We start from the raw sequence: 22053 nt of genomic DNA, 5'->3' as shown, positions 1-22053 counted from the left end.
AATATTGTGAAAAGGTTTTCATAAGGTTTTCTTTGTAATGCATTAGTTTCACCTTTTAAGTAGAATTACTGAAATAAATGAACTTTTGCACGATATTCGAATTTTTCGAGTTTCACCTGTACGTACAATGTGTGTTGTAAGTGCAATGTAAGTTGTTTTAGATAAAAAGTCTAACCAAATGCATAAATGCTTGGTGGTTTTCAATTTTGCTAAAGGTCTGAAAATGTTGACATTTAAGAGTTAAGAGTTCTCTGATTTCTATGCTTAATATAACTTTACTGCATTTACCTTCAGGCATTTAGCAGATTATTTTATCTAAAGCGACTTACAAATCAGGAACAGCGCAAGCAATTTATCACAAGAGTCAGCAATATTTGTTACACAATGCCAAGTACAGAATAAAAAGTATACAAGTTAGAGCAAAAGTAAAATCCAGAAAAGTAGAGAAAGAGAGAACAATAATTTATTCTGCTTCTGAGTCTATGCCAACCCATAGAAAAAGTTGTGAAATTTGGCACACAGATAGAGGACAGTCTGAACAATAACCACAACAATTTTGGACTCTTTATCTCAATCCCTCTAGCGCCACCAACTGTCCAAATTTGCACTTACATTAATGCTAATGACTTTTGAACAGTAAGTAATTTAGTAAAAACAGTAAAAAAAAAAAGATTCCCCCCCTCTGATTCCTTGGCTCAAGACGATTGGACTGCTATGACATAATTTTCCATCATGAAATTTTGGACTTTTCCGAAAAACCTTAATTTTAGAACTGGTCCTAGACTGGTTTAGAGCTTCGTCCCATTTTCACCAAAATTGTTTAATCTTCAGACCATGCTGGCAAAAAGTTATTAAAAGCTCCCAGCCATGCTTGCATAACTCATTGTGCCTTTTTTTGTGCTTGGCCACTTAATTGCTATATTATTTATTTATTTATTTAATTATTTTTATATAGGAGCAAGTATAGAAAGTGTATTTTGTCTATTGTTTGTAATTGTGACTTCAACACATATTTTATACGTATAACTTTTATGCCATTGAAAATGATAAGGTCAGACAGATATTGAGTGAAAGAGAGAGTGAACAGACAGAAACAACGATACAGACAGAGAAACACTTGGTATTAGCCCAAGCTGTTGGTAGTCAATTGGTCCGTCTTGCAGAAAAGCATCAGGTGGAACAGACGTTATGGGCCAGTGGGTCAGTACCAAAATAAAGCAACTCTCTGAACCGAGGGTCTGTCTTTTGAGTCTGAGGGGGTGAGATAGGGTCCTGCACTGTCACAAAATCATTAATGCAACCAAAGGCATCGTTCCCCGACCTGTCATTCAAACTTTACCTAAACAAGGATGGTACATTTCAGATTTTTTTTTCTGGGTGATTCTTCAGCAGTGGCTACTCTCTGTCTCTGTGGACTTTCACAGGTTTACTTTTTTTTCTTTCTTTTTTTCCATTAACAATGTCCAACGGTTTAGGCATCACTTAATGTCGAATATGAATGAATGATTTTTTTTTTATGTCATTTTTCTGAAGTATTATACATATTTCCACCACTTTTCAAGTTGATTTGTGTATTCTAAAAAAGAATTCTAACTTTTCTATATTTTCTGGCTCGATTGTCTTGCTATGGCATTGTCTCCTAAATATATAATATTTCAATTTATTTTCACAATCAATATAAAAAATGTATTTACTGTGCAGTGTGGGGGTTTTTTTATTGTTTTTTTGCTAGCGATAATATTGGAACAGTTTTCACCGCTATAAAAAAAAAAATTAAGTGTTTTATAATGCAGAGGGGAAAAGACAAAGAACAGTTTTGTTTTTGATTGTGAATCTGCTCACGATCAGCTGTGAGGCTGAAAAACTATCTCTTCCATATCAACAATGTTTAGCGATGCATTAGGAAGAAGTTTAGAGAAGAGGGAATTGGATCTCAGCAAAGTCAGACAAGATATGAGCCTATATATATCAGCGCACCATGACAAAGGGGAAAATAAATCACTCTCATTATGGACGGGAAAGAAGACAGCATCCGAAACATCCAGTCCCATTACATGCTGCATATGTAATAGACATATTTATGCAAAAAACCCTTTCTTATCCTTGTCTCATGAATATCTTTTATGTCAATGCTGCATGTTAAACAAAGCGGTATGTACTCAACTATTCATGAAGTCCGCTGTATATTTCAGCTCACGTTTACCTTAATCAATACTGATGTTACAGGGGTCGCCGGTTTCTAAGATGAAAGTTATTAAGTGATAAACTGCGCTACTGCTCATTTCTAGAACACTTTATGGTGCATCTAAATGTGTGTAATAGGCCTTCAATGTGAGTTAGAGGAGGAGGGAGCTCTTAGCACTGCTGAAGATGATTATGATGATGATACTGATGAAGATAGTAAAAACTAGAGCGATCAAGCGAGGGAATGTGTTTTTCTCAGTGAAGACAAATAACGTTAATGTTTTCTAACCACGTACAGCAACCGTGTGTAAATGGGGAAGATTTGCATTCCCTTATGCATATATGTCTTCTCTGAGTCCCACAACACACATAGGAAAGCTTCATAAAGCCTGACTGATACGATTTAACATCATGATGTATTTTCTAGGAGCAGAATTGAAGAACTTTGTTTTAGTTGCTCCATACATTTTATTATAGACCCATAGATTATTTGCTCACATTTTAAAATGTATGAATGTAATTGCATTAGATACAAAAGATACAAACAATGTAGCATTTATTTTAATGAAAGAACAATAAACATTTAAAGCATTTTAAAAGAGGAGGAATTATTAATAGATCTATATTTTCAAAATGAAATCAAAATGCGTTTGGACACTCTTTGGCTGTCAAACGCGATTTATCTAATGCATCGAAATTAATAGGATTTCAGCAGAGCTGCATGATTAATCGTTAAAAGATTGCGATCTCAATTCAAATATTAATGCAATCTTATTCCTAAATGAAAACGATTTGGCTGTCTGTTAAACCTTTGACAAGTACGATCACACGATTCAAATCTGCGTCAAGCTCTGCCGCTGACCCAGAAAGTGCAGTTATTATCTATAGGTATGAAACAGCTTCACAAACAGTCTTGTCAACAGCACAGTATCATTATTTCTGTCTTACAATAATTCAAATGATCACAGAAGTACTTGGATAAAGTTTTTAGTTCGGATATAAACATTGATGCCTATGGTAGCCATTCGACATAGAAAAAAATCACCTTTTGAAAGTAACTTTAACCATTCGTAACGGCTTTAAATAAATGTTGCATCAATTACATCGACACCAGTTGGTGGCTGTTAAAAATATATTTGTCATTCAATCATTCATTCTAGAGATTCGTTCAAAAACACTGATTCATCCAAAAACACTGATTCATCCAGTAATGAAACAAGTATTTATGAGTGAGTCATTGAATCATTCATTCAACCAAACTTCAAAAATAATAATGTTATTTTATTGAATTGTCTATTTGTCACAGGTGTGGTGTATGTAGAAGAAGACTCAAAGTCAAAAGGCTCCAATTCAAACGATTTACTTATATATTACTCACAGGTACAGACAGGCAGGCAGAATGACAGGCGCACACACGCTCTAAACACAACTAACAACCGACAAGGACTGACTGAACTGAAGGGGACTATATACAGACACTGATGAACAAAACGAGCTTAAGACAGGTGACACGGATGATGATAATTAACTAAACACAGGTGAGACAACTGAAGACAAATGAGGAGCGGGAAAACTGAACAAGGAAGACATGTGACTGAACAAAACAACAGGACAGATGAGCATAACTGAGACAATACGCCCCCCTTCAAAAAGGCGCAATCTCGCGCCGTGGAACATCAACAGGGGTGGGCGCCCTGAAGGCTGAAAAGGTCATGGCCTAACAGGGGCAGGATGCCTCCAGGGCGGAGCAGGATGTGCAGGTGGCCAGGGCGGTGAAGCCCGTTTGGACGGCCATGGCGGTGAAGACCCTTTGGGTGGCCATGGCGGTGAAGACCCTTTGGGCGGCCATGGCGGTGAAGACCCTTTGGGTGGCCATGGCGGTGAAGACCCTTTGGGTGGCCATGGCGGTGAAGACCCTTTGGGTGGCCATGGCGGTGAAGACCCTTCGGGCGGCCATGGCGGAGAGGACCCTTCGGGGTGATGGTCGTGGATGAATGGCACAACAATGGGCCTCAGGATCTCGTCACGGTATCTCTGTGCATTCAAAATGCCATCAATAAAATGCACCTGTGTTCGTTGTCCATAACATAGGCCTGCCCATACCGTAACCCCACCGCCACTATGGGCCACTCGATCCACAACGTTGACATCAGCAAACTGCTCACCCACACGACGCCATACACGCTGTCTGCCATCTGCTCTGTACAGTGAAAACCGGGATTCATCCGTGAAGAGAACACCTCTCCAAAGTGCCAGACGCCATCGAATGTGAGCATTTGACCACTCAAGTCAGTTACGACGACGGACTGCAGTCAGGTCGAGACCCCGATGAGGACGACGAGCATGCAGATGAGCTTCCCTGAGATGGTTTCTGACAGATTTTGCAGAAATTGTTTGGTTATGCAAACCGATTGTTGCAGCAGCTGTCCGGCTGGCTGGTCTCAGACGATCTTGGAGGTGAAGATGGTGGATGTGGAGGTCCTGGGCTGGTGTGGTTACATGTGGTCTGCGGTTGTGAGGCTGGTTGGATGTACTGCCAGTTGGATGTACTGCCAAATTCTCTGAAACACCTTTGGAGACGGCTTATGGTAGAGAAATGAACATTCAATTCACGGGCAACAACTCTGATGGACATTCCTGCAGACAGCATGAATTAATGTGTTTGGGATGCTCTGGAGCGGCGTATACGACAGCGTGTTCCAGGTCCTGCCAATATCCAGCAACTTCGCACAGCCATTGAAGAGGAGTGGACCAACATTCCACAGGCCACAATCAACAACCTTTTTGGGGGGGTGGGTCCCCCCGGAGTGGCCTTTTATTGTGGCCAGCCTAAGGCACACCTGTGCAATAATCATGCTGTCTAATCAGCGTCTTGATATGCCACACCTGTGAGGTGGATGGATTATCTCGGCAAAGGAGAAGTGCTCACTAATACAGATTTAGACAGATTTGTAAATAATATTTGAGAGAAATAGGCCTTTTGTGTACATAGAAAAAGTCTTAGATCTTTGAGTTCAGCTCATAAAAAATGGGGTCAAAAACGAAAGTGTTGCATTTATAATTTTGTTCAGTGTAAGTATCCAAATGCATTTTTTTACGATTATTGGAATATGTTTTACGAGAAAATACTATTTATTAATTCCATGTGATGCTTTGTTTCTTTGTGTTTGTGAATTGTACTTGCAAATTCTGAGTAAAAAAAATGTCTACACCACATTCTTCAGTGTACAGGAACATTACAGTGTGCATTACGCAGATTCAGGTTGTCTTCAGTATTATTGTTGCATACTGGGCCACCTAGACACCCAGTTTCCCTGAATGACAGATGTGTTAGTCAATTTATGTTTGTCTGCATTGACGAGACACAGATGCAAGTGCGGCTAATGAAAGTCCCAGCCACGCTCCTCTTCCCAGCAGGCGCACCCTTCTAGTGCATAACCGAGTGATGATGAAGAAGACTTACAGTCTCAATATGCACAATAATTCCCTTGTGCAAAGCTAAAATACTTCCATAGTCTTTGGGGAGAAAATAAATTGGAGGTCAGTGGCAGTATGTGGAATGTTTGTCTTCACCAGACCAAAACTAATCGTGATGCAATAACGTTTCATATTGCTGCCAGCTTTCAGAAAGGTTGAAATTGTTTGCTTTTCATCTATTCAGATGCATTTTTATAATATCAATCAAAATGTGAGAGATAAAGGCACAATATATTAATATAAACTATATTGTGTTTTTGTGCAATGTCTTAATATAACCTTTATTGCATTTGCCTTTTATGTATAAACCTCACTTGGGCATATAGCAGTGTGGTGCATTAAATATGAATGCATTTTAGTGTCTATATGAGTCACAGATGTGATCTCTCATCCGAACGCTCTCCGTTCCAGTGGAATAACACAATAACATGCTACCAGATACGTCACAGTGACTGATCTACAGACAAACAGAGGCTATTTTCATGTTTATTTATAAAAAGTGGTTGAGGAAGATTCCAGCTCACAACCTCTTGCACTTGAGGACAGAAACGTTACTCTGAACCACATCAGCTCATGCTCTGGAAGGCTGCCCAAGCCCCCCTGAATATTCTAGAGTCTCCCCTGCATCCATCTAGGATTTTTATGTGATCCATATCTTGTGCTTTTAGCTGTTTGGGTCAGAAAGCGGTCAATAGCGCTGGTTATGAGCGCTGGTTAATCTATATCCAGTCACTACCATATACCAACCCAACTGGCTGTATTTATGTAATACTTGCCTTGACCTTTGCTGTCTTTCAATCATTGGTTTGTTCACTGGTCTTGAAAGTGAAGCAATGGATGTATTTACGAATGCACACACAAGCCACGTCTAAATTTTTAAAGAGTTCATGATTTATAAATCAGATCGCTGTTATCGCTCATGGCGGGACGTGTTTTCTTCTGTGAAGCATAGTGAGAAGTCTGCCGCTTTTATGGTGTTAGGCGGGACAGTTTGCTTTTGTCCATGGATACGCGTTTCTTTTCGTCTTGTGAAACGTCTTGTTACGTACTTGGCAATCTTTTTGAGCAGAAAGTCAATAAAACATGGCAAGGACGTCATTGTTATGGCTCTAAACGCTGTTCTGCAGGTGTACTTTGGAGATGCAATTGGAACAAACCTGATTTTTTTTTCTTGCGAGACATTACTTTCTCCCATGTTTTGACACTGTGTCTTTTCTTCTTCCCTTTGAGGCCTGAGTGTTCCTGGGAACACGAGGACAAAATCATTCTGTAATTACTGATCCTGTCATCGGATGTTAATTGCGAGTGACCTCCAGGGCTGTTTATAATTATGCAGTCCTGCAAAAACTGCTAATCTCTCAGAAGCAGAATTTTTTTAAAGCCTTAAATAATATGTTTTCTCCTGTGCAATATTCAATGAAGTGCAATCTGATACAAAACGAGGCTTCTTTCAAATCAAGATAATTGCTGTTACTCCAAGTCAGAAACTGAATGTTTTGATTTGGTGTTATTTTTTCTTTCTGCATAGACTTTGATTGCTGATGTCTGTGATTCTGCATCCAATATGACCTTTTGTAAAAAGTATTTTACCCACTTTGCTTTACAGTAACAGTGAGATGCCGGTGCTTTGATCGCAGGGATGAGTGTTAACTCAAACCTCTTGTGCATGCATTTAAAAGAGAACTATTGATTTGGCCTATAAAGCCAGAAAGCTTTAGACTGGAGAAGGACTTTTATGTGATTGCGAGCATCAAAATGTACCCTTTTTATTTTCTTAATACTCTATGCTGTATTTTATGGAAGCTTGTTTTCTGAATATCAAATAAAAAAAGATAAATGTGGGATTAAAGTTAAGGGTAAATGTTTACAGTAAGAAATAGTACATTTCAATAAAATTATTTATTTATTTATTTATTTAACTCTGAGGCAGAAACTTCCATACAATAACTTTAACTTAAAAATTTCAACTAAAATAAGAAATGAAAAATGAAACTGAAATAAAGTAAGTTTAGGATGAAGTACTAAAGTTTCTAAAACTAAAATAAAAATAAATTAAAACTAAATGACAAACAAAAACCTAATAAAAATTACAAAAACACATAACAAAATTACTACAACTTAAATTAAATGAAAACTAAAAATATAAAAAAAAAAAAAGCTTATTCGAAATATTAATAAATACTCGAATAGTATCTATATAATCTTAAAATAGCACTGGTCCTGCCCTACTTTTTTTGTTGCATATTCTGTTTAACTCTACCTTTTGTCTCACTAGGTAATCCACCCGCCACTGGCACAGGTACACTGATTATCACTTTGGAGGACGAGAACGACAACGCTCCCTACGTCTTCCCCTCCGTGGCCCGCGTGTGCGAGGACGCTAAAGACATAAATGTGGTGGTGATCGGGGGACGAGACAAGGACATTCATCCTAATACAGATCCTTTCAAGATCGAGCTTGGCAAACAGCCAGGACTGGAGAAAACATGGAAGATCTCCAGGATCAATGGTAAGTTAATTCTCAGATGGGACAGGAACAGGCACGCACCCACGGTTAAACACATGCCGGCTATTTCTAAGGCCTGTTCGAGGAAATATACGTGGTGCTCTTACTAAAAGAATAGTTTACCTTAATATAGTTAAGCATAATTGATTTTTTTGTTGATTAATCAATTTCAGCACAAATGCATTTAGTAATAATGAAATTAGATTGTGAAAACACTGCATATACAGGCATAAATTACTATATTTTAATGTTCAATAAATGAATTACTTTCACTACAAACATTGTACATTGTAATGACAATTAATCAAGAACATTTTTTAAAATAGTAATGGAGTGCCACTTTAAATCAACTCGACATTTTGGCAGAATTGACTAAGATCATAACAGTCCTGAAAACTGTCATCCCTATAGTGAATAGCATTATTGTGGTAGTCTACCAGCTATGCTAGCACCAAACCAGCACTAACCAGCCAGTACAACGGTAAAAATGCTGGTGTTTTCACCAGGGTCAAATGGACCACATGCTGCTGAGATGGAAAAGGATCACTTTATTGTCACAGACAGTGAGTGTATCATTAGAGATTACTCTGACCAAATAGCTGAGTGTATTTGTGGTTTATCTGAGCAGACTCTCGATTACCCATCTCTCCTGAGAGAACACACTCAAATATAGAAAGACATGTGCATCTCCAGACTTCTGTCAGCTGTTTGAGAAGAGAACCAGTGGCAGATGATGTGATACAGAGACAGAGCAAGAAATGTTATTTGAGATCAAGAGGCTTATACTCTCCTGTAGCCAAACCTTTTGCTGCTTATTCTGCCTATTTAGAGAGGAAGTTACAGTCTGTCTGATATGTAAAGTGACCAGAACGGTATATTAAATAGTTTTCTGATGTTTTTTAGACACTCACTCCCAGATCATGTTGCTGCACAGTCTTAAAAAGGCCAACTACAACCTGCCGCTGGTTCTGACCGACTCTGGCGTCCCTCCCATATCCAACAACACAGAACTGAAAGTTCAGGTGTGCACCTGTAAGAAGAACAGAATGGACTGCAGCCGTGCCGCCTCGGTACAAACAAACCTCTTGCTGCTGCTTGGCCTGGTTCTGCTCTCCATGCTCGGTAAGTGTCCTACACGACACACAAACACACACAGTCAAGTCAAGTCAAGTCACCTTTATTTATATAGCGCTTTTTACAATACAGATTGTATCAAAGCAGCTTCACAGTGATAACATGAAAATAATATAACAAGGTTTGTTTCTAAAAGAAAATTGCGTCAACGTCCACCTTAAGTAAGGCAGATCAATAATATTATCGAATATTAAATGTCCCCAACTAAGCAAGCCAAAAGCCAAGGCAACAGTGGCAAGGAACCAAAACTCCATCAGGTGACAGAATGGAGGAAAAAACCTTGGGAGAAACCAGACTCAGTCGGGGGGCCAGTTCTCCTCTGGCCAACGAAGGAACAGTGCATGATTCGGGCAGCATTACAAGTCAGATTGGATCGGAACATTTAGAGTATTTATCCATTTCCATCTTTTTGGAAGTCCAAGTAATCACGCCGGTATTGAGACGAGTTGTTGAGGATCAGTGCCGTCCACCATAGAGGGTCCCATATCGCCGGTGTTGAGACACACATGATCTCTCTTATCAAAATGCTGGAAATTCTAGGTGATTTGCTTAAATGTGGAGTTTTAAAGTTTGATAGGTGCTGCATATTTCATGGTTTCTAATTAAGTGCAAATAAAAATTGCAAGTGTTCCAGAGCCACGATTCTGCCTGACAGTAAAATAAATAAATAAAATATGGAAAGTCAGAACTCTGCAGAGTTTATTATTGTACAAAACTCTCTTAATCCTTGAACTTGGAACCTCGTCCATTCTGTGCAGAAGCGGTACATCTGAACTTCTGACTTCATTTGCAGGACTCCCTAGGCTTTTAAAACTAGATTTTTTAAACCTCTTTGGATTCAGGTATTAGCTGAGTCCAGTTTACAGGCTGCTTGCAGAATCACTCCCATTCATTCGGTTTGTTTATGGACCATATTCTCGAAGGGCTAAACACCAATCTGCTCTCATGTGGCACCTTTGCACACACACACACACACATTTAAAATGAAGGGCAAAACAGAAAATGGTTAACACAATATTCATTCATATATTCAGAGTTATGACTATTTAAACTTTTTACTAAGTATATAATCCGATTTATGTTTATGTATTGTATTTATATATTTAGGCTTATAACTATATTCAGATTTACACACAGTGTTTACTGTAAAACTGAACAAAGATATTGATTATTTTTTGTTTTGGCAAGGTACCTCGACCCTCATTTTTAGAAGTTTTCCAGTATTAATGAGTTGCTACTTTAGCTCAGTTTCGATGTTGATAATGAACACCCTGTATACCTTGCTGTACAGTTTGACAGGAAATTGGCTTCTCTTCCAGAGTGTCTTCAGTGACCCCGTATCTATTTACTGTGGTAAAGCCTGGAACTGCATTAAGAGTTGATCCATATCTGGCTAGATTTACAGCATATAGGGCCACTATTACAGCCACGAGAGAGACATAGAAGCATTTAAAGTAATATGCACAAATTAAAGGTTACTTTACAGCAGGTCTTAAGCTTCTCGGTGTGTGTATGTGTGTGTCGTTGTGTAATATATGTTTGTCCTATAGTTAATCTCCCATCCAAACCTGCACACAGTCCCCTGGTGACTCTTTCTCCCGGCAATAACATAAATAATTCACTCCTTTAGAGGGGCTGGAACATAATGGAACTATACAGCCATTCTAAAATGGAAAACAGAGGAAAAATAAATCTGTTCAGAAGAGACATCATGCTCTGAGGATTTCTATTGCTATGTTCCTCGCCCAAGCCCTGGTTTGAATAGAAGTCGTGATGCCAATGTCTCCAGATCTGCATTAAACCTGGAAGGCAGTTCTTCTCCACAGTTTCTCTCTCCCCCAGTCACTTTCTTATTTGTGTTATCTCTCTACATTCAGATACCCATATTTTCCCTTTAATTTTGTCTTAATATCCTGCAAATTAACATTTGGGGTGAATTCACTAAAATTACACCATTTTCTCGTGCTGTATATCAGAGAAAAACCCACATCTTATTTAATTTAATTTAGCTTAATCGGGTACTAAAGACGCTATTTATTATTATTTTATTATTTATGTTCGGCTTGTTGTAGGTTTTATATGGATTTTATGTTAAACATGCTCGCAGTTTTTCATCAAATACCTGACAGACAACAACTGTTCAAATGATGGAGAATTATAATCAAGCATATATACAGACATACGTGAATCAGAGGTGCAAATCATTTAAATTACCTTTGCCTATAGTGAACAAAAAGTGAATCCCCAATTTTAGCATTGTCTCTGCGTCTTTTTGCTGAAATGCTTTTTGCTTTTGTCTTTAATAGACTGAAATGATGGGATTATTTGCTACTGCCCTGGCAGACATTAACATCCACTCTATTATGCCATGCTGGTTTTCCCAAAGTTGCTTTGGAGGTTTTTCTGGGGAGAAAAAAATAAAATAAAAATGTATATGTATACTGTATATATATATACAGATAATTTCGGATATAATATTCAATATTAATATTCAGAATTTATAACTACTTCTGGTTTTAATATACAGTGTGATTCAAAAGTCTGAGAACACATTGAAATTGTACACAAGGTCATATTTTTCCTCAGTTGATTCACAAGATTCTCTTCGAATCATTTCAAATCATGCTGGAGAACATTATCATCAGGTTTTTACACAAACTGGAGCTTGCGTAGCTTATGTGCTGCTCATTAAAGCAACAAATAATTATTATTTTAAAATTTATTTGAAACTTTTCAGTCAAATTATGCTGATCATATAAATTGCGATTCATTGTTTTGTATTTAATGAGGAAGAATGCAAAATAGAAGCATTTTCACTAGTGGTCTCGGATGTTTAGACCCCACTGTAAATGATGTATGTACCGTGTGTGTGTGTGTGTGTGTGTGTGTGTGTGTGTGTGTGTGTGTGTGTGTGTGTGTGTGTGTGTGTGTGTGTGTGTGTGTGTGTGTGTGTGTGTGTGTGTGTGTGTGTGTGTGTGTGTGTGTGTGTGTGTGTGTGTGCGTGTGCGTGTGTGTGTGTGTGTGTGTGTGTGTTCCACAGGCAGTGATGCATTGAAACAGGCAGTCTGAAAGTGTGTGCACATGTTTATATCTTGTGTGACATGACATAAAGCTGGTGCATGCTGGTCTCAGAACTGCACTACACGGACACTAATGACTCCTGTAAGGATGCGTTTCACTGTCGCGCAGGAAGACAGTCGAGGAGGGGCCATGCCGCTATGTCGCACACTGATCGAGTGGGAGGGAGAGAGTGTCTGACTTCAATTTCCTTATCACCTTAATGAACCCTGACCCCCGCTGAGAGAGAGAGCGGTGAGAACAGGCAGATAAGCCCAGAAGCTCAGTGATGGAGCTCTGCAAGAGAGAAATGGCCAAAAGATTAGACAGAACTCGCTTCATCTGTCTCCTGTACAGGAGACACGTACTCACACACAAATACGTGAATTACTGTCATGTAGTTCATTAGTTTGTGCCATTCCATTTGTTTATAGGTAGGTAGTTGACATTAAATACATGATAAGTTGATAATGTACTGCAGTGTGACACCTGCAAAACATCATTTTGATAATTCTTTTATAATTATTATTTTAGAATTAATTTCCTCAGGACCATTTAAAGAGATGAAAATTACAATTTTGTCATTTTTGTCTGTGGAATGCAAAGGTTTGGAAGATAAAAAAAAGATATGTTGGGGAGAAATTACCTTTTAAAATTAGCTAGTGAAGGCAAAAAGATGATTAAAATGGTTAAAGATGAAATCAATTCTATACATTATCTATACAGTATGTAGCTTATGGATGCATATCAATTTTAACCATTGATCTTAAAGATAAAAAGGCACATACACTCACCGGCCACTTTATTAGGTACATGTCCAACTGCTCGTTAACACTTAATTTCTAAGCAGCCAATCACATGGCGGCAACTCAGTGCATTTAGGCATGTAGACATGGTCAAGACAATCTCCTGCAGTTCAAACCGAGCATCAGTATGGGGAAGAAAGGTGATTTGAGTGACTTTGAACGTGGCATGATTGTTGGTGCCAGAAGGGCTGGTCTGAGTATTTCAGAAACTGCTAATCTACTGGGATTTTCACGCACAACCATCTCTAGGGTTTACAGAGAATGGTCCGAAAAAGAAAAAACATCCAGTGAGCGGCAGTTCTGTGGGCGGAAATGCCTTGTTGATGCCAGAGGTCAGAGGAGAATGGCCAGACTGGTTCGAGCTGATAGAAGGGCAACAGTGACTCAAATAACCACCCGTTACAACCAAGGTGGGCAGAAGAGCATCTCTGAACGCACAGTACGTCGAACTTTGAGGCAGATGGGCTACAACAGCAGAAGACCCCACCGGGTACCACTCATCTCCACTACAAATAGGAAAAAGAGGCTACAATTTGCAAGAGCTCACCAAAATTGGACAGTTGAAGACTGGAAAAATGTTGCCTGGTCTGATGAGTCTCGATTTCTGTTGAGACATTCAGATGGTAGAGTCAGAATTTGGCGTAAACAGAATGAGAACATGGATCCATCATGCCTTGTTACCACTGAGCAGGCTGGTGGTGGTGGTGTAATGGTGTGGGGGATGTTTTCTTGGCACACTTTAGGCCCCTTAGTGCCAATTGGGCATCGTTTAAATGCCACGGCCTACCTGAGCATTGTTTCTGACCATGTCCATCCCTTTATGGCCACCATGTACCCATCCTCTGATGGCTACTTCCAGCAGGATAATGCACCATGGCACAAAGCTCGAATCATTTCAAATTGGTTTTCTTGAACATGACAATGAGTTCACTGTACTAAAATGGCCTCCACAGTCACCAGATCTCAATCCAATAGAGCATCTTTGGGATGTGGTGGAACGGGAGATTCGCATCATGGATGTGCAGCCGACAAATCTGCGGCAACTGTGTGATGCCATCATGTCAATATGGACCAAACTCCCTGAGGAATGCTTCCAGCACCTTGTTGAATCTATGCCACGAAGAATTGAGGCAGTTCTGAAGGCAAAAGGGGGTCCAACCCGTTACTAGCATGGGGTACCTAATAAAGTGGCCGGTGAGTGTAGATCTGTCACCTTCCCACATGGTGATAATTGTAAATCTACAACAGTTCATATTAATTCAAATTGTTTTAATTATGTTTCATTCAGCTTTTTAAATGAACATTGTATGTTTGTAAATTGTTTGTCTTCTCCACTGAGTTCTTGTGCTTACCTTCATGGACCCCCAGGTTAGAAACACTGGCTCGCTAGCTGATGCATGGTTGTTTTGTCCCAAGTGTGAGTGTGATTTCTTCTATTTCTCTGTAACAATGTTTCCTGAGGAAATACCAGACTAGTGGTAAAGTTGTTGGTAAAATAATAGTTAGAAAAGTAGACCCAAATACCAATAGAGGGAGAGACAGAGAGTGAGGGAGATTGTAATATGCAATATAGAGTGCAACAGACCTGTATACTTTTTTCAGTGGCCTTGGTTACCGAAGACTTTTTTCCCATAGGTAAATTATATTTGTTAAATAGTTATAAGCCATGAACCAAACCAACCTGCTATGAGGTATATAACAATTACAATCTTTGATTTGAAGCCAAACACTATCCACTTTTCCACCGTAGGGGGGAAAACCGTTCTCATTGCTTAACCGTTCCATACCGTGCCGATCTGGCCCAGCGTGTGCGGATATGGTTTCATTTTCCACTCTGGGGCTGATAACAGAGTTCTTTGGCATGTAATACAAATGTTTCTGTCATTGCCCTGGTAACGCAGGAGTTTACAGGCGATATGAGATGTCAATAGTGATTGATATGGAGGATGATTAGATATTTCTTTTAATTTTATTATTAAATTGTGTTTACGTCAATCAAATAGTGCATTTAGCCAGCTACAGAGAAACTGGTAGCTGGGCAACGGACAAGTGACCAAGTGTCACTACATGCGTTCTACTGCTAGCCAACCGTGCTGAGAATTCCGGGCCGAGAGCGGTTTTGTATTCGTGTCGTGCCGTACCAGGATCAAGTGTACAGTAAATACAACTGGAACCGTTCCTTACTGTTCTTAGAACCTTTTGACCTGACAGTGGAAAAATATATTTTTATATTTTGGCCCTCTAGCGGTTAAAAAACAAAACTGCATGCATTTTATGGAAGAACATTGTTTTGGTTGTGCTTCGGCTCTGCGTGATTGTGCGGATGGATATGGTTATCCTACTGCTCATAAAACATTCAATATAGGCTTAAGAGATATAACCAGTTTAGATCGAAAGGATTTCGAGCTCACTAGCTGAAGATGTTGCTGTAGCTATTCCCAATTAATAGACACGGTACTTAATTAAAAGTACATTTCTAGCACAGCACTACAACAGCCTGTAATGAAATGACCCTTCACAATAGATAATGCTTTACAATGTTTTAAGTTTTTAATCATAACCAAAAATAAATAGAGTGAATTTAAGGTTCTGGATTTATTTCCCATTTGGTGTGAAAGGCATTTAATTGCTGAAAATAGGACAAGAAGAAGAAACATACTTAAAGTAACTGTTTGTTTGTGTTTGTGCGGCTGTGAGTGTGTATGTGTGTCAGTGGATGTGTATTTTTAGCTTCCATGTTGCTAACCTTCTGCTTCACGGACTGAAAAAATCCATACTCTCTGTTCTTCCTCCATTCCGAAGGATAAAGGAGTCCAGTGGACTTGCATTTGTGGCCTCTTAAATAATGTATGGAAGCCTCTGGGAGAACACAAACAGATCATCTATGAACTGACACCAGTTCCTCTCTCTTTAGACCCCCATGAAAGTTCCTAAATCTTGCACCAGATACATGCGTGTGCCACATCATGGGGGGCCTGACTGGCACCGTCTCACACGCAGTCAGTAGTCTTGACGTCTTCGATCCCACAGGAGCCATTGTTGCGGTTTCTGATGACAGTTTGCCAAACATCACCTTCTGTGCTGATTTGCCCTTTGAGTCCATTGATTTTGTTTGTCCTTTGAAAATGTGGCTCCATTGAGCTGTGTATCTGATTACACCGGCGTTGTTAATTGCAGAGAGGAAGAAAAACATCATTGACGACACAAGACGAGGCCAGATTGTGAAACAAATATCGCGAGGAAATCTAATTATATTTTACACTGACAAAATAGGCTTTGATGTAGCAATTGAGCTCAAGTCCAGTTCACAGAGGAGACTGTTAGGTAGGTGCACATGTTCAGCAGAGGAAAGGTCAAACAATGCCAAGATGACCTTACTGCCCTCTGTAGGACTGGTTGCAAACTACAATTTAGAGATCACTCCTTTGGGGTAAGACGGGATAAGACACTGTAAGTTAATTAAAAGTAACATTAAAGACATTTGTAATGTTAAAAAATAGTTCAAATAAATCTATTATTAAAAAAATCCTGGAGAAAAGAAATGTCAGTTTTCTAGATTGATAATTATTCATTATTAAGCAGCAAATCGGCATATTAAAATGATTTCTAAAGATCATGTGACACTGAACACTGGAGTAATGGCTGCTGAAAATTCTAAATTCAGCTTTGCTATCACAGGAATACATTACAATTTAAAATATATTCAAAAAGAAAGCAGTTATTTTAAATTGTAATAATATTTCAGAATATTACAGTTTTTACTGTATTTTAATCAAATAAATGCAGTATAGTAAAGTAAAGGCTATTATAGGGGGGAAAATACTGTATTTGTTGAATAGAGATTACTGATTCTCTTTTAGACCGTTGCTTTTTGCAATTTGGTTGAGTGGAAAAGGTTTTTCTTGATGCTTTTAAAATATCCTAGTTTCTGTTTACTCGTTGACAGGCTACTTTAACTATCTGCGTCCAGTTTACTTTTTTGTTTGTTTTTACAAATACCACATTACTACCTTTTACACTTTGTGTGAATAGCATCTATTTACACGCAATGTAAATAACATCTACTTTTTTTTCTTTTTCGTTTTCATATTTTTTAAGACTCCGTGGTTAAACAGCGAGGTAGTCCAGCTGGTATATAAGCACACAAATTTGAAATGTCAGTCATAGTTTAATTAATAATTGCTGTAATTGAAAATTACAAATGATACAGTGGTTTGGTGTATGCTCCTAACGTGATATTTTTCGACAAATGAAGAGTTGTGATATACCCAACAGGCCTCTAAAACCGCTCTTTAATCTAATGAAAGATGCCCAACAGGGGTAAAATATAATTAATCCACAACAGGGAAATAAGCCTGAGCCCGGGCCATCTAAAGTTTAAATCCCCTTTTCTGCCAAGATGGACGTTTTTACTCTTTAATCCACTCTGGTTACTAATGTGGCCTGTCTTGAGGGGATGAGAAATTTCCACAGCATCGACCTGTTTACTGGCTCTTGTTTTGACGTGCCATCCGCGGTGCACCTGGCAGATAAAGCATAACCTCTTCTTGTTAATGAATTGTTAAGCGTGAACAGAACAATTAATGCAGCTTGCTGAGGCAAAATTACAATTTCGAATACTCTAATATATATATATATATATATATATATATATATATATATATATATATATATATGTATACTAACACTTTAGTTTAGGGTCCAATTCTCACTATTAAATAGTTGCAGGATATTGGCTGCTTATTAGTACTCATTAAGCACATATTAATGCCTTATTCTGCATGACCATATTCTACATCCCTTAATTCTACCCAATACCTAAACTTAACAACTACCTTACTAACTATTAATAAGCAGTAATTAGGAGTTTATTGAGACAAAAGTCATAGTTAAGAGTTAGTTAATAGTGAGAATTGGACCCTATAACCTAAAGTGTGACCATATATATATATATATACTGAGTTTCGTGGCTGTAAACTTGAAACCCATCATGAGTGACTTTACTTCATGGCTGATGAAAACACAAATTGAGGGAGTGAATTATGATGCAAAGGGGGTGCAATATATCTATCGGATCAAAGCACTGGAGTGCAGGGATCACGTGTGTTATTGTGTCTGTCTCAAATGCAGCTGACTGCTGCCACAACCACTTTCCTCCAATCAGGCTGATGGTAATTAGATCAAACACACTTTCGTCTTGCTGTTCCCTGCACACTTACCTGTGTTTTATCCCTTAGGAAGATGGAGTGAAGAGTGTACTGTATGTATGCAGAGATGAGAGTAGGGAGGATTTGTATCCACTCCTCGCTTGACTTTATTGCGTGCGAATGTGGCGAGGTGAATTGATTTAGTTATATATTTTGATGTTCCAGGCTCACATGTTCGCTCGCCTAAGGGGGGAAGAATTACCTGGTCACATTTCAGGCCCTCGGCACATGAATAAGCGGAATTTAGAATTTGCAAATGGCATTTTGTGGATCAGAGCAACCTCAGCCATACCTCTTAAGTGCCGTTCAGGTCTTATTTTCCTTCCACTGTCATTTAGGACCAAGCAATACAAACATATCTAGTGGAAAGAAACATCAAGCAGCAAAAGGGAAAAAATCAATAGTCCTCCCCCCTCCACATTTAATATTCTCTCGCATCGGATCTGGCACGGTTCGATCGCCTTTGAATTTCTGAAATCCGCAGGCCAATTCATTCCGCTCAAGTCTTCCGAAATTAGACCTTACATTTTTCAAAGTTACATTTTAATCATATTTTATTATGATGGCAGCGTGGAGTAAGAAAGGAAAGTGAAGGAAAAAATAAAGGGTTGACTCTAAATAAAGGGCTTCCTGGAGCCTCAACGAGAATGACATTTAGTTTCTAATTGGTTTAATTTATTAATTCAATGCTTTGTTGTGGTTTGTCATGTTTTTATGCATTCATTGCATACATATTAAAACAAATAGCTCATGTTGGCCTAAAAAATTCAAACCTGCCGCTGAGAGTTTATTACCACCACAGATGTTCCGTTAAACTTTCAAATGGTGTTTAATTACCATTTTTCTCTTTTCTCTTTTAGGCTTGTAAATTCCGCTGATTCTTTCTGTAGTCCTTTTGCAACACTGAAGAAATCCTTCTTCTCTTCTCCACACGCAAAGCAGGCAGAGAGAGAAGACCTCTTCCCCAAAAGACACCTCGCACCTCCCTTCATTTTTGCGCTCCTCCTTTTCACCGTCGTCTCTCTCCATCCCAAACCGACCTCCACCTTTTCACCAGGAACTCTCCGTCTGTCCTTTCCCTTCTTCCCCTGCACCTCCTGTCTTCTCATACCTCTGGAATACATCACGGACGCCACCGCCTCGTTGAACTCTCTCTGTCACTGGACTAAGATATATTGGATGGTGGGAAAGCGATTGGACATTTCGATGTACTTTAGTTTCCTCTGGTTAAAGACTACTGTATTTGATCTTGTTTACTAATGTAAGGGAAGGACACAAGGCCTCTTTAGTCTGCAGTGGTTGTGTTTTCTTAGGGCAGGTTGATAGCCAGAAGCCTTCAGAGTCTAAAAAAAGCGTCTCTTGAGTCTTTTATTTTTGTTTTTGGTTCAATTGCATTAGTTGTTATGGAGTGGAACACAATATATCTTTATAGTAATGTGTGAAATGACGGGGGGAAATGTACACTATATATATTTTATTTTTTACCAATGTACAAAAATATTAATTAACTTATGTACTTTGATCGCTTATTCTTTAATGACCCCTCAAGAGAAAAAAAAAAGTGAAGAACTGGATGTTTTTGCTAAATTTTAGGGACTATTTCTAATGCCATTGATGTTTTTTCCTCTTTTTCATGTATGAGCTCGTGTTTTAGAGTGCGGTTCTTGAGTCTAGAGAGCGATTTGCAGACTTGTTTCTGATGGTGCAGCGTTTATTTTATTTTTTCCCCTCTCCCCTTGGGTCAAAGTCAAAGAGGCCAGGGAAGGCTGTTGATTCAGTTGTTCTTTATATATAAATATATTTTTTTTTTCCTTTTTGCGCTTGTGAGAACAAAAAAAGACAACAAAAAAAGAGAGACAGAAAAAGATAACATGAAAACAAAACGAAATGTTTGTGTGGGAGACCCCGTAAGTTCTGAAAATGCAAAGAAAAAGATGATGTGGTGAATGAATTATGTCTGTCTTTTGCACTAATTTAATAAAGCTGTTACTGTACTTCCCACCACTTTAACTTTTCTCATTTGTTTGAAAACCAAAATGATTGATTGATGTCATGAAATATGCTTCTACTCTTGCAGTTATAGTGGAGACTGAATGGATTCCAATGGGGATACGGCTGAGACAGTAAATACACCAACATATGCACATGAGATCATTGGTATTTCAGGGATATAGAAAACTCAGCAACCTTACAAAATTAAAGAGCCTTGTCCATTTAGGACATACTATTATTATTATTATTACTATTATTGAAAATTACTACTTCTACTCATAAGTTTATATACCCGTTGCAGAATATGCAAGATACTAACCATATAAAACAATAGAGGGACCTTTTTTTAGTACTGTCCCGAATAAGTTGTTTTACATTACAGATCTTTACATATAATCCACAAGAGAAAATAAATGAATTTACACAAATGAACCAGTTCAAAAGTTTACATACCCTTGAATCATAATCGTGTTTGTTGTTACCTGGATGATCAACAGCTGTTTTTATGTTTTGTAATGATTGTTCATGAGTCCCTTTTGTTTTTCCTGAGCAGTGAAACTGACCACTATTCTTCAGAAAAATCTTCCAGGTCCTGCATATTCATTGGTTTTCTAGCATCTTCTGCATATTTGAAACCTTTTCCAGCAGTGACTGTATGATTTTGAGATCCATCTTTTCATACACAACTGTTAATAAAGGTGAAAACATTCGCTGATGCTCAGGACGGCAACACGATGTATTCGGATCTGGGGTGGGGGGATACATTCTCTTATTTTGCTTAAAGATCCTATTCTTTTTATTTAGCACTGAATAAGTACAATTTACCCTGATCATCCCCCGGCTCTGAATGCATATTCTGCAAGAGGTGTATCAACCTATGAGCAGAACTGTACAGGATTTTATGCTGTAAATATTTAAATAATAAATTATAGGTAATTATATTTTTTTTATATATATATTGTAGAATACAATTATAAATAATACATTGTGTAATTCATACACAGGTATAGTTGGATGATTAAAATGGCACAATCTGTATATATAAAAATGAGATATTTGCTGCATATTTATAGTATATCTTAAATTCAGGCATCCCTTTGTACCTTATTTTCATGCAGCCATATATATTAAGCTCACCTAAACAATGTTGTCAGAAGGGTCTAAAAAAAAAAAAATACTTGTCAAACTTGTCCAGTGTAAAATGGAAATGTCTTGGTTTGAAGGTCAAGGTACACTTGCATATTAATTGTGATTTAATGAACTAGCTCAGGCATTTAACTAGCTTTTGCATAAATTTTGAAGTCAGAAAAAGAATCTACTCTGGCCGTCTCGAGTCATCATCACTTAGAACAAATATCATCTGATAATTTCTGGCCAATTTGATTAACTGAAATAATTAGCTCATAAACCAGCATTAACATTTCCCAGGAGATTCCAGAGTACGGTCTAACAAACCAACTCCATCAGTATTAATAATCTAAAAATTAACTCTTGAAACCCTGAAAGTTCAGTTTGTCCAGTTTGTAAAGTGAAGCTTAAACTTTGACAAAAGAACAGGGAACTTGTGCAGCTATACTTGTATCTGAATTGCCAATTTTAAGGTCTGAATAACAGGCCTTGATTGTAATTTCTATCATTGTTACTACATTAAAAAAAGAATAATGGCGAGCCAGCAATGTAATCAGCCCTC

General features: G+C 38.2%; 1 protein-coding gene across 1 annotated transcript in view; it reads left to right on the top strand.

Moving 5' to 3' along the window:
- cdh13 (cadherin 13, H-cadherin (heart)) overlaps positions 1-20055 on the top strand; it is a 430791-nt gene extending 410736 nt beyond the window's left edge. Inside the window, exons 12-14 of the mRNA XM_056261289.1 lie at positions 7937-8170; positions 9071-9289; positions 19232-20055. Coding sequence (XP_056117264.1) covers positions 7937-8170; positions 9071-9289; positions 19232-19239 — 461 coding nt within the window. The 3' untranslated portion in view covers positions 19240-20055. The remainder of the gene's footprint in view (positions 1-7936; positions 8171-9070; positions 9290-19231) is intronic.
- Positions 20056-22053: the final 1998 nt, after the last annotated feature.

This window comes from Rhinichthys klamathensis, unplaced genomic scaffold, assembly GCF_029890125.1.
Source record: "Rhinichthys klamathensis goyatoka isolate OS25496 unplaced genomic scaffold, OSU_Roscu_1.1 h1tg000181l_1, whole genome shotgun sequence".
Classification (NCBI taxonomy): domain Eukaryota; kingdom Metazoa; phylum Chordata; class Actinopteri; order Cypriniformes; family Leuciscidae; genus Rhinichthys; species Rhinichthys klamathensis.
This window is presented reverse-complemented; position numbering and strand designations above follow the sequence as displayed.